Source organism: Opisthorchis viverrini, assembly GCF_000715545.1.
Source record: "Opisthorchis viverrini unplaced genomic scaffold opera_v5_19, whole genome shotgun sequence".
NCBI classification, from domain to species: Eukaryota; Metazoa; Platyhelminthes; class Trematoda; order Opisthorchiida; family Opisthorchiidae; genus Opisthorchis; species Opisthorchis viverrini.
The window spans coordinates 2,158,699-2,172,799 of record NW_008751675.1 but is presented as its reverse complement, the minus strand read 5'-3'; the positions used below and the strand labels follow the sequence as shown (position 1 = coordinate 2,172,799).

The following is a 14,101-nucleotide window of genomic DNA, read 5'->3' as shown; positions in this document are numbered from 1 at the left end:
ATATATATATATATGTATAAATTTAAGTAGTTATGGTGAAAATCTATCGGTGAAACCGTTGCTGAGACCGGGAAGAACGGTCGTATTTGTCAGGTAGACAAGGTGAATAACGCGAGAACAGGTGCTTTGTTGTGTGATTGGTTGTACACACGAATGAGGCCCAGGCTCATTCCTTGATTTTAGAAAGAAAGGTGGGCATCCATGCTATGGCGGGCATGGCGTGATTCAGACGAGGAGAGAACGTAAGGACCCAGTAGAGACGGTTCGTTTCGGTTTGTTTGCCGCTTGGTTTCAGATCCACAGCTTATGCTGTGCACCAAACTTGGAAGGATGCTTTCCCATATAAATCTCCACCCCCGGCTGGATAGAACTTTCACTTTGACAATAAGTGATTACTTCTCAAATATATTTGTTTCCCCACTTTACAGCAATCCTGACTACTGGGCTAGAAATCTACGCGAAGACGACTATGAGTTGTTGTGCGCGGACGGTCGGCGTGCTAATATCGACCAGTGGGCAACCTGCAACCTGGCCCGAATTCCCAGCAGCGTGGTCGTGACGGCTAGTTACAAGTCGGAAAACGAGCGAACCAATATGTGGCGTCTGCTTCAGTATGGACAGGAGTACTACTCAGCAGACAAGTGAGCTCATACTATTTATGGTTTCCTCCTTGTTTAATTACAACCCAGTAGTAATCGGAGAAGGTGAGTGCAGCTCATGCGTTTACAAAAAATCGATGATGGTCTGACTCTACATAAAAAGGATTCCTGCGCGTGTAATTTACTGCGTTCCAACATATGACAAACCGTGTGAGTACCAGTATTTCAATCCGAAACAACCACGTCATTTATGGATTGACCAGGATAAACGTTCTCATCAGTGGCGCGTTCGGAGTGCTGAAGTCACATGAATATGATGATGCATCACCGAAAAAGATGCGCAAACTGTCAACCGGTCATTCAGTACAGCCATCCGTTGGTTGTTTTTATTGGTCTGTTCGCTAAATTCAGTCGATAAATTTCTACCATCATCGGTACGAGAACACCGGCACTTGACTGCCGAGATACATACACTTTTGAACTCCTGCTCAGGCGCCTGACATAGAAACTGGCAGCATGTACGCTACTGATACTGGTTGTTGGTCAAATCCCACACGAAACATTACCTCCTCCACTAGACCTGTCTCCACCAGGTCAATGGTTCAAGGACATCTAGCTGCTTTTGGGCGCACAAGGTCAATTAAACGCGTCTCAAGAAGACAGCGCCAGCAAACAATCCGAAAGACTGAATTGCTTTCAACTGGATGGTAGTAGCTAACTAGTGTTCTGAGATGGATAGGTTCACTGCTACATTTGCGGATCCTGTGAGGGACAGAGATAAGGTCATCAACGTGATCCACACTGTGCCTGGTTGGGGACACTGCAAGATATGGCTGCCAACCGATGTCAGTGACGTTCTTGTTGTCAGTTTCTATCCAGATCGCCTGAGTGAGTGTTCGGAGGTATAGGCCCCTCGAAATGATTGTGGTAAGCTCTAAGTCCCCTCCCCGTCCACCTTTATTCTTTTCTTTACAATAGGGCTTTGAAATAAATCATGGTTGTACGGCAGTGAGGCGTCGGTGTTGAATGCTGATGTCAAACTGTCGATGATGATGATGATGATGATGATGATGATGATGATGATGATGATGATGATGATGATGATGATAAACACTCCAAACCAGAGCAAGAACTCCGTTTTTACCCTCGGCTTCCTACAAACTCATTTTTATCACACGGCAACCAGAGGAGAAATCCTGTTGACTTGAACACAATGGAACAGCAACAAAAAGACGATGGCCATCACACGCAATTCCGCTGTATCTCAGACGCTACGTGCTCTTCTGGTGACAAAGAACCTGATTCTGTTGCAGACCAACTCGGATTTTGTCTACAACTTCCCTTACACTTGCTAGGTCAAGTATATTAGTTTAGGAGTGATAACTCTGGAGATCTAATCACTCAGCCTCTTACAATATTTACAAACAGAATCAAGAGTCCTCGACTCCTAAATACTTGTTGAGCATTGATCGACCGAGTGATGCCTACACTCACCGTTACCCTTTTTGAGGCGAATGTTGGGAAATTCATTCCTTACTGCAATGTTTGTCACTTTTAGTTGTGATGAGAAGAATTACCTGAGTTATCTTTCTCCGGTCATGAAAGATTTCAGCAAGTGTTTGTTATAGAAGTAAGCACAACTTCCTAAAACACTGAGACAATTTGGCGGTGTTTCTGAAACATAAACGTGTTGGTTGGATGTAGGTGCCATGTATGTGATCCAGTGGAATATTTCACAAGTCAGTCGGAACCTATGAGTCGCAAGGAGTTGTGGACCAATGGGGTAGTTCATCATAGTCCTCGACAAATACTTGTTGAGCATTGATCGACCGAGTGATGCCTACACTCACCGTTACCCTTTTTGAGGCGAATGTTGGGAAATTCATTCCTTACTGCAATGTTTGTCACTTTTAGTTGTGATGAGAAGAATTACCTGAGTTATCTTTCTCCGGTCATGAAAGATTTCAGCAAGTGTTTGTTATAGAAGTAAGCACAACTTCCTAAAACACTGAGACAATTTGGCGGTGTTTCTGAAACATAAACGTGTTGGTTGGATGTAGGTGCCATGTATGTGATCCAGTGGAATATTTCACAAGTCAGTCGGAACCTATGAGTCGCAAGGAGTTGTGGACCAATGGGGTAGTTCATCATCATTGTCATCATCATCATCATCATCGTCATCATCATCGTCTTCACCATCATCCTCATCATCATCGTCAACCAACAGCAACATCACAACGGTACTATTGCCAGAAACACCAGGTGAAGAAGCTTGTGTTTCACTGCCTTAAGAACAATTCAGTGCGTTTTAATGAAAATTTATAATGGAAAGAAGAAAGAAATGGGGCTAGGAAGGGAACCTAGAAATTGCCTACAAACACCGTCCGAATTGCCTACACTTCCAGCACTCGTTTAGACAGTCCGATTAGAAATTGACAGCATGAAATTCAGTGACATCGGTTAGCCACCACCTTGTTCAGTGGGTGTTGTTGCGCAAATGTTCCTTGTGAATTCTCTTCGGAATTCATGAACTTTCCGATGGGAGGGTACATACTTCCCTTCCCAAGCAAATACGAATGATTGATGACTTTCCCCGCAACACTGGATTGCCTGAGTTCACTAGACTCAGGCAGTGGTGGGTATTCCAATGACGGTATCGTTTATATGATACAAGTAGCTCGCACTATTCACTTCTTAACTCTATTGGATTAAATAACCTGTAGAATTTCCTCAAAAGACCCAAAGTGAAGCTATATTCACTGCATGTTACCTTGCCTTTCCTGGAGAGTTGGGGCAACTGATTTCGACTTTTTCTGCGAAGACCCTTGAGGATCGCACTTCCGTGCTACCATTCTCCTAGTTCTCAAGCGTCAATTTTTGAGCATCTGATCGGCTAGTTCAAATTCCTTTTCGGCCCCTACTACTCTGCTAAGATCTGTATTTCAAATTCGGCAAATGATCATTGCCTTTCTGAAGCCACTCCAAAATAAGTGGGTATTCCAATGACGGTATCGTTTATATGATACAAGTAGCTCGCACTATTCACTTCTTAACTCTATTGGATTAAATAACCTGTAGAATTTCCTCAAAAGACCCAAAGTGAAGCTATATTCACTGCATGTTACCTTGCCTTTCCTGGAGAGTTGGGGCAACTGATTTCGACTTTTTCTGCGAAGACCCTTGAGGATCGCACTTCCGTGCTACCATTCTCCTAGTTCTCAAGCGTCAAGACAGAAGTGATGCTAACTGGATGAAATCGTTTTACTAAAAGCGATGCTTTGTTCCGTAGATTTATCAATTTTTCAGTCCTTCAGTTCTTCCTTATGAGCATCTGACCGGGTATTTCAAACTTCTTTTCGGCCCCTGCTGCTCTGCTAAGATCTGTACTTCAAATTCGGCAAACTTCCATTGCCTTTCTGAAGCCACTCCAAAATAAGGAAGAAAAAACAATCAAGAGAGTGCGACACCTAGAAGTTGAACAGCCATCACGTCAGACGTAGACGGAGGTTCATCCAATGAATTATATTTACTTCGATAACTTGTTTGGTAAAAAGTTGCCACTGTATGCTGAGGGTTCTTCAGCAGTTCTGTGACGATCGCCACCAGTCACGATTGACAGTGTTCAATCAAGAACTTAAAAAATCGAAAGATTCATCTGTTCTTGGGTTGTCCTGATTAAGAGAGGTCCTGCTGACAAAGTGACGACAGGCGATGCGTAGGAGCTGATAAGTAAAGTGAATTCAGACAAATGTTGTAGCTCCATGTTACCACTACAGATAAAATTGATTACAGCTTTCGTTGTAACCCCGTTCAATGAATGGCTGAAAAGGAATCAAGATAGCATCTCTTTTTAAAAAAGGGCCTTTCAGCGTCGATCGATCATCTGTATATTTGTGAATTTGAAATAACGGAATGCACAGTGTTATCCAGCCTAAATTGGGGAGGGTATATTATTGTACACATCGATTGGTGAACGGAGAATTGCACTGGACACCGGACGCCATTTCTTTAGTATTTGACGGTGGACCAGAACTGTACATTTGCTGTCCCTAGCCTTTACAAACGGATTTGGTTCTGTCACACAAAGCCCTTTGTTGTAACTTCTCGTCAACGGATGTGACAAGGATTGTTGAATCAGGCTCACATATATATGCATGGCCGGAAGCTGTTCTCGCCGCCAATTCAAACAGGCGTTTCAGGATGCACTATCCTACGCTGGACTTTCTCGCCTTGCAGACCCATGGCCCATCTGTTCCTGAAACTTTTCACGGTACAGGTACACCACAGAAACTGTGTTTGATTGTGTCGATCACGGTTTAAGAGTTCGCAGGAAAATAAAAGCCAGGTTGAAGGAATTTCCTGGATAGTCTCGAGAACAGTTCTTTTTCTTGTTAGCGCAAGCCACCAAGACTTCATTTCCTCCTTCAAAGTTTTCAAAAACTTGGTAGATTTTTGCCTCCATCGACTGATATTTATTGTTCATCTTCCAGGATACTGATGTGAGCAACCTCAAGGTCATACTATCCAATAATCTTAGTTGGTTGACTAATACTCACACTTTTTTAATGAAGTTTCTATGGTTTTCTGTGGTATACCAAGTCATTGTAAAGTAACTCCTCAATCGGTTCGAAGATTTTTAAAATTAAAAAGTTTCTGTGGTTTCGTGTTTGTGCTGCTGTCTGCTTTTTGAATTCGTTATGGCCGGATTTCTTTCCCGTTAGTTCTGTTTTTCTCCCCTCAAGTTTCTTGACATTTTTGCTGTAGAATCGGGCCTCATAATGGGGCCATTGAAACTCGTACACGCATGCAGTGGAATTAACACGACCGCATTTTTCAGCTTTCTATTTAGAATGGAATTTGAGGGGTGTGCGGACGTGACCAAAATGATGCTTCCGGTATTATCATAAAGGCTATCCTTGTAGTAACATTTAAGTCCGATTTATGCACACGAACTTAATGCAAATGTTTACTCAAGAGATCTAAATCCCAAGAGATCTAGATCATTCAGTTCACTTCTTTTTGGCCACATTTTCGCTACATTATTCCCTACCGTTTTCCCCCAACTTGGTACAAACCAAGTTCTAGTGAAACCGGCCCACTCTGTTGAATGAATTTGGTCAATTCCTTCCGTTTAACTGGTTCGTGATCCTCCGTCAGCTCACGTTTGCAGCAATTTATCGAGTGATCTTTACTTGATCTACAATGACGCCTAACTGACGACTGAACGATGTCATTTAGTACTGATCGGATCAATGATGGCCTTTGCATATTTTACAGGCCATACGGAATAATTTGTGGTCTGAATGAATCCGACGAAATATCCTGGAACATACATATGGTGCCACCGAGGCCTTTGCTTCANCTGGAACATACATATGGTGCCACCGAGGCTTTTGCTCCAGAACTGGAAAGTCCTCTCAGCTCTGAATGACTATCCGACTGACGTGTTGAAGATTCGACGTCACTTGGATGACATCGAAAGCGTCAGTGGAGATTACTTACTCTGGTTAATGAGTAGCGGTCTACACTGAATCTCCTCACTACCTACAACCTTGAAATGATTTGCTCAGAGTAGCAAAGGGTGCTACAGATTGGATGGGCAGCCCCTCAGGAATTCTCCGCCAGAGAAAGCAAACCTAGGACACGTGATATGTAAGACACAGCACTAAGTCTCGCCGGCTTCCGAAACATGCACACTGCGCATCAGTTCAAACACGGGCAGTAATTCGGCTCTAGAAGTTCGTGGCAAACGCACTATTTATCATTGGTTTGCTCGATAATCTGGACAGTTTGGTAACAAATAAATTGCCAAGCGAACAAACGAACGACTGCCCTAACAAGATGAACAAGAGACATTCTTAGCGAAATACGCTCATCTGCAAACTAATTTGGTTTTGTGAGAGACTCTCCTGGAACCCAGCTGAATCTCCACCTCCTCACGCTTCTTTGTGAGTCACACTTTTTGGTCAAAGACTCAAGGTGGGGAACCTCAACCAACCCCATTCTTCGACCTGGGCATCCGAGAAGCGTTATGAATGGGAGATTCAGTTAGGTTCCGGGTGAGTCTCTCGCAAAACCAAATTAGTTTGCAACTTAGTGTATTTCGCTAATTTTGTGCACTTTGGTTTCAAGCAGAACGTAAAGTTGACGGAAACTCGGGGACTGCGCCTACCTGATGAATCCCAAGAAGGGCAAAACCGGTTGTGGGCTGTCGACGAATTTTTATCAGCCTTATGAAGAGACATTCTCTTCAATAGCAAATGCTCACTAATTTTGCGTCTCAACAAAGAAAAAGCTGCCTTGTAACGCTTCTCGACTTTTAAGTAGACATCAGCTTCACTTACAACGTGAGAAATAGATCGAGGAATGCCTCACATTCAAAATAGAGCAGGATGACACAAGATGGATCCAAGTTTGTTGACTTTCGAATATTTTCGCTCACTTGCTATTTATTATCGCTTTCCCGTGTAACTGTCCTCCTTTGAGGTTATATCTAGGTGGGCAAAACCGGTTGTGAGCTATTTATTATCGCTTTCCCATGTAACTGTCCTCCTTTGAGGTTAATATCTAGGTCCGGCAAAATATTACTTGTTCGTATTAACGACATAACCAAGTGACGAGCGTCCGGCTGGGCCATGACAACTTTCCGTTTCAGCGCATATAGTTGAAGTGAAATATTTCATCAAACTCCCAGAAAAACTAAGGTTTAGGTACTTAGTGACATCAGACTGTGAACACGTTTAGCGTAAGTGCTGCAGGTCAACTTTTATGAAAACCACTTTTAATGCATTGTAGCCCAAAAAACTGACAAGAAGCTAATTGCTTAGTGAGCGAAATTCAGACGCTTGACTGAACTAATCAATACGGGGTATTGATTAGTGACGGACCAAATAGCCTGGACGATTGACACACCTACGCTTATCACTGTCAGGAAATATATGAGGCGTGAAAAATTTTGACAGTCAAACCAGGAAGTTACTGTTCTCAAAAGGAAAAACAACACGCAAAAAAGAGACATTCTAGCGATCCCCCCTCCAGAAAATGGTTCCCGGTGTAGCACTATCTACATTGTTTTCTGCTTGTCAGGTTGTCATTTTTCAATGCATAAATGACTTGTTTTGATAGCTATACAGTTAAGTGAACTCAAAAACGGGAATTCAGACTGTCGCGCAGGAGTGGCTAAGTCGACCAAATGGTAACTTATTTCACCAGAAAACTTGGGGACGTTCTAGCGTAACGGAGCCACTTGTGTGGAAATTCCTACCAACTCTCTTTATACCTTTGTAGCACCATAGGCGTTTCAGTAAAGCTAAGAAAAAAATTCTGAAGACTGGGTAACTTTCCAGCACCGATGTGTGGGCCAAACGGAAGTGATTGGGTACACACAGTCGGGGTTCGTCACACACACCACGCGGTACTACTGTGGATGGAATGCTGCCAGGTTCATCAGTACAGCTTTATGGTACAGCGTTAAATAATATTATGAACTCGCCCTCTGAATGCGATTCCGATCGGTTTTCGAACTTCATTTAAGCCCAAGGGTAACATTGACGTGATTATGGCAATAACAGTTTCTTTCTCATCGTTTTTCCCTCTACAGAAACCCAATATTTCAGATGTTTGACTCTGGATTCGGTCAGACAGATCTGATATTCTCCGACGACACGGAAAGTCTGAGTCTGATTCCATGGGAGAACCAAACCTACACGCGGTGGTTGGGGCAGCGCTTTCTACAGCTGGTCGAAAACTTGGAAGTTACTGCTAATTTGTATGAAGCTGGTCTGTACAGTGCCAAAGGCAGACTGCAACTAAGTCGATTGACCATCCTTACAGCTACTATTTTTGGAATTTTGACTTTTGTAGGATGAGGGTATTTTGAGCTCTGTTCACCAGAATAAGCTCAAAGGGTACCGAAAACAAAGCATCGTGACTTTTTGAACACATTATCAAGTGAATTGTATAAAATATTCCAAGTACATACATATCATTACAACTAATGCACTGTATAGTTCTGCTGGACGTCTTCGCTCTGTTCACCTGACGTTCACGTGCTCTGGTCTCGTAGATGCACTCTTACTATCCTGACTTTCAACTCTGAACATATTGCTGAGAGCTAGAAAGTCACGTGATGTGGGCTGTGGCAACCAATCAAATGTGTTCTGTCATTTCAACCAGCTGTTTTGGGGATGAAACGAAATGAAAGAAAAATTTTTTGGAGATTTTGACTTCTGTGGCGTTTCGGAACTCCAGAACAGATTAATCAACTTTTTGATCTGTCGCACCGAACTTACAAAATTTGTTCCCAGGTGTTTGGCAATGATTGCTTTAAAAAACGTTTACCTAGTTTTCGTCATTCTGACTTAGTGAGTCGGCACTTAAAAAGCTAAGAACTGGATTCAGGTTGTGCACATAGGTTGACATTTTCACCTTGCTGGTGAAACGGACGAACCGGTTAACAGTGAGTATTTCCAGCAATTTTGCGCATTGTACTGTTGCGATAACTTGGGTAATAAAGTCTGCGACTCATCGCCAGTTGAGAAGAAGGGTTAGGGATAATTGTCTGAGAAGAGGTGAATTGACTACATAAGTTAGTGACCAATCGGACAGACGACGCTAAAATGGGCATCAGCTCCATGGCTGCCTGATCCAGCTCGAACTTCGAGTGAGGCTTTTAGGAAGTTGGAAGGAGTGCAAATTAAAATTATATGTGTAATGGGAAAGTCAGTTTCAAAATAATAACGCTATGATTATTTTTTTGACAGATTACAAGTACCTAGCAAAAGGGCATAAGGTATTCTTCGATTGTGGTACATTACACGGGCAGCAGTTATACCGCGGGTTTAATAGGGGCATGTCAGTGTTGGTTCCTGGATAAGAGCACGTTGGAACAGTGCTTAAGCAGAACGAAAAAGCCATCATTTCTATTTATGTCAACAAAGGGATCTAATGGCATGTTGAACTTCTAGAACTAGGAACATGTACTGGAACTTAAGAGGTCTTTATCTGAGAATCTTCTTCGTGGAGGAAGGTATCCGTCTTTTTTCTATGCAAACGATGAAAAACAGGAAAACACTTGTTATAAGATTTTGGCTGTAATTGGTGGCAGAAGCTTTTTGGGATGAGGGGAAGTGCAGACGCACACCACTTGACTGCCAACAAGGAATCGAACGTCTTGAAGCAAAATGAACCAATAGACCATCGCACAAAAGCCTATGAGACAATGGACTGACGTGTGTCAACCCGCTGTTTTCACAATGTATTGTCCTGCAACAAGATTCATTGTCTTCGAGAAATACACTCATTTGCAAACCAATTTGGTTTTCACGAGAGGCTCAACTGAATTTTCTCGTTTATGGTATTCTACAACTCAATGTGCTGCACACAGGCCCACTCCTGTTTCAGTTGACACGATATTCGAGATATCGCAGTTTAGTTTCACGTGAGTAGTCTCCTTCAGGAAACGATTCATTGTGTTCAATCAATTGGAAAAAGTTTGGAACCGATTGAAGAATCATCGTTATAGCGTTGTCCAAGTAAAATGCTACCGGTTTTTCACCAAGCCCTTCCGAAAAGATTCATTGTGGTCCATCATGGTCAGCTCGCTGTTTGGTGAGTGGTGTCCAAAAGTGTCACCACTGATCGAGGGGACATCGTCAGATCATACGCAGGCGAGAAGTGAACAGACAACCCCAGTTACCAGCTCTTCGACCGCCTTTCCTTTACCTCAGAGCATTTTGTGACGTTCTTCAGAGTATCAGGAATTCGACTTCATCAGTAACTTTTGGAAACCGCCCTTATTGAGGCTCATCGAGTAGACTAAGTCCATACATTTTTACCACGCTTATTTTGCAACTGGAAACAAAAGTAAAAATATGCTGCAACAACCCCTCAGTTGCAAATTAGGTGGTTAACAGATTAAACGCAAAATTTTGTGTCCAGGTAAAAGACGAGATTGGTAGAGAACTGAGGATTGGATGAGAACCACGAAGAGCGAAACCTGTAGTGGGCTTTTCGCGTTTCTTCGCTTGTTCGCTTCATATTTTTAGGGCAATCACTCCATCTCACTGGTATCGTCCATAGGAACTCAAATTTGCCATGGAAATGATGTCAAAATCAGACTTCCTTATCAAAAAATCATATTTTTAAGTCACGTAATATAGTCAAAAATGGTGGAATTGAAATATTGTGTACGGAAGCGCAGACACATGATTGCTTAGAAGCCAGAGTTCAGGGTTCAGTAAAGGCGTATGAATTTAGTGCATTGAGGGCTATTAAAGCCAATTCATCCTTCATGAGTTTGTCAGATCCTTTTTGAAATCTCCGTCCAATGTGAGCTCAAGTAGAACATGAAGTTGACAGAGTCTCGGGGACTACACCTACCTGATGAGCGCCAAGAAGGACGAAACCGGTGGTGGGCTGTCGAAGTGTTTTCAGCAAACTTATAAGTAGTGTGCTACGTCTAGATAGTTTCATATCAAGCAACTAACCAAGTCATGAATTAAAGCAACGCACACGATGCATTAACTTGTCTATTAAATTCCGATCCCCCGGCTCAGAAACTTCTAATTTTGCACACCGAAATTTGAAAAATACACCTGGGTACTATAATTAGTAGTTGTTCTCAGGTCAACCAGAAGTCAAACTAACGTTCGTCCTACTTAGGAGCAGGCTGTTCATTCCGCGTAACCGTTCACTGCCAGGAGTTATGGTGTATTTTTTAACAGTCGTTTAAAAAGCTTTGCTATAACGGTTCGTTCTTGTTGCTGCGCCCTACTCCAGAGAAATGACTTGTAGCTGCACAACACGTACGACCTCTTTGAGCAATGCTCGGGTACTGCAAGGACAGGAGGTAAACTGTACAAAAATTCAGGGAGTGCGTTAGTGAGAAGAGTTTGTTAATTATTGCATTGTCCTTCCAAAGAACCTGGCATGCCTCCGTGAATCTAGGCACCATCTTATAGAGGGAAACTGGGAGTAGTAAGTGCGGGAAAGACCGGGTTTCCAACGTAGCTATTAGCCTGAAGAACAGATATCCGGACTCCGAAGATTTCGGACGCCAGTGTACAAGAAAGCTGAAAGAAATGTGGACACTGCATCACGTTCTGACTGGCATCTCCTCGAAAATCAACCGAAATCATCGATCAGTACATTGGTCTACGGAGTTCGTCGCTGGTCAACCATTTTTTCACATCTAACAGCCAATCTCTGCACCCGGTCAGTGTTTATCGGGGACGTTTCTGAAACCAACTACCATTGACTCAGGATACAATACTGACTAAATCACCGATCCACACTGTACTACACAGTAGATCGTGCTGGACAAAGGATGTGGCCAACGCACGGACCATTAAGTTTGAAAGGAATGATCGAATGAGGTAAACTCCCAACTTCCTTACTAAACCTCTTAGTTTCATTTTCCATGACTTGTTTGCTGTACTTCGTTTATTACAAGCGCTTGAGCTGAGGCCACACGGTGTATGTTGGTCTGCCCACTCACTTAAAGAAACATTACTTCAAAGTTGTTTTGAACTGATTTGTGGCACGAATCCTACACTGTGTGTATGGAAACAAAGCTGAGCATCACGCTTGACTGCCTAAGCAATAGGCCAAAATTTAAATCAGTTTTGATTTTAAATCTGGGGGACGTCATTGGTTTCCGATGAAAGATATCGACTGATTATTATTTCGATCCAATTGATATTGTTCCACTCTTGCTTATTCTCATTAACATGAGGATGTTGGCGTCGTGTGCACGGTTAGGACGTGAGTTGCACTGTCACACGCTATTCTATCCGTTTGCTGTGTAACGCTAAATTTATACACGGGTGAAACTGCAACGCGATGGGAAAGTAACCAGCTGCACTCTGAATGTGTGCAGCGATCGGTTGCTTTGCACTGAGGCATCTCTTGTCTCGGGTTTGCACTTGTGGACAATAGAGGAGACTCACCTAATCGTAAGGGCCCAAGGCCACTGGTGGAAACTTTTGAGAAAGTTGCAACCATTCTTGTTCGATTTTGAGTGTTTAAATTCCAAAGGAAATTTATTGGTGCCGTCAGAGTTGTACGACGGGACAGCAAAACAAGCAACCGAGAGGCTCCAGAAACTGTGGTTTTTACACATACAGCTGTGGCCTGGAACAAAGAACGATTGTACGGTCTGACATGTCACCTTCCAGTTGTTTGTTGAGTAAAATTCAATCTTGCTTCACTATCACACTGTTCTTCGGTCGACTTTCTGTACGTAAGTCCCGTCTTCATAATCAAGTTCCTGTTGGTTTTCCTATCCGACGCTGAGTTTAGTGCAAGTCTGCTACATCAATCCCACCCAAGTTTCACTTTACTGTAGAGTTCCTCTAACAAATACTTGACAGTTTATGGGGTCGCTGAGAGAAAAGTCAAGACATGTGCCACAGATCCACGCAACCGTGGGCTGTTTGGACATTCCCACCAAAACTGCCTCGTCCAGAAAATCCGAGTTCGCCATGCTGTTTTCAGGTCATCCAATCACAGTCATGATGGCGCACGGGCCTGCAGGTAACACAAATACCGTTGCATGGCGAGCCATCGATGCTGTTCCCATTAGGGAGTATGGATGTGTGACGGATAAGAACTCCGTCTTCCTGTCACACTGGAATGTTGGTGCAACGCCGCAGCTGGGTCAGCTAACCCAAAGTGCACGGTGTATCGACCCATCTCTGGCATGTGTCACAGACAGGCCACCTGAGCTGGACTAAACAATACGCCGACTAAGCAACGAGTGCAGACGTAGCCATACCTGACAAGACCGAACTCGCCAGCTGATTGGTCGGTAGCTTTCGATGGGCTGCACGAACAGCCGGAGGCGCAGCTGGTGCACAGCCAGCTGCGGCCTTGACAACAGAGGAAAATCTCCCTTCAAATCACAAACGCTTCCGGAACCATGAGTCAAACAACCAGGTCGATTGCTGTTGGGATTGAACGTCAGTTGTACCCGAATTTCCACTTCGCTCTCCTCCCTGGAGAAGACTGAGTTGATTTTGATGATAGGATTTGCCAACACACACGAACAGCAACCGCCAGGAGAGCACGGATATGCAGATGGTAACTTCTTTGTAAATGAAAGATCGATGGGCAACCGAAAATAAGCTAGTTTCATATGCTCGGGATACTAGTCGGTCTGATTCGAAGCGCGGTATATCCCCGCCTGTTTCCTTCGTAAGTTTAGCCAAGGACACGCGAAGCGCAACTACGGGAGTGGGTACAACCCAAACGCGAGTTCACCATCGACCTATCCTAATCTCATGAGTAGACAGTTGTGGAGTAAAGAATGTTGGTCGTTAACCGTATCTCTATTTTTAATCAATGTTTAGTCCTATCCACAGAGGTTAGTTTGGTCGTGAAAGGTAAACATACTGGAAAGGTTCGTATGAAGGCTGATCATCTCAAAGGTTCTCCATGTCAACTGAAAATAAGCCTGGATACCACAACCTATCCCGGCGTGTTTCGTCGCGACCTCATTATAC

General features: G+C 43.4%; 1 protein-coding gene across 1 annotated transcript in view; it reads left to right on the top strand.

Annotated features, from left to right (window-relative positions):
- Positions 1-8,854, top strand: part of T265_01774 (hypothetical protein) — a gene marked incomplete at both ends in the record, with an annotated part of 45,382 nt that extends 36,528 nt beyond the window's left edge. Inside the window, 2 exons of the mRNA XM_009165864.1 lie at positions 429-641; positions 8,200-8,854. Of these exons, the coding sequence (XP_009164128.1) occupies positions 429-641; positions 8,200-8,467 (481 nt within the window). The remainder of the gene's footprint in view (positions 1-428; positions 642-8,199) is intronic.
- Positions 8,855-14,101: the final 5,247 nt, after the last annotated feature.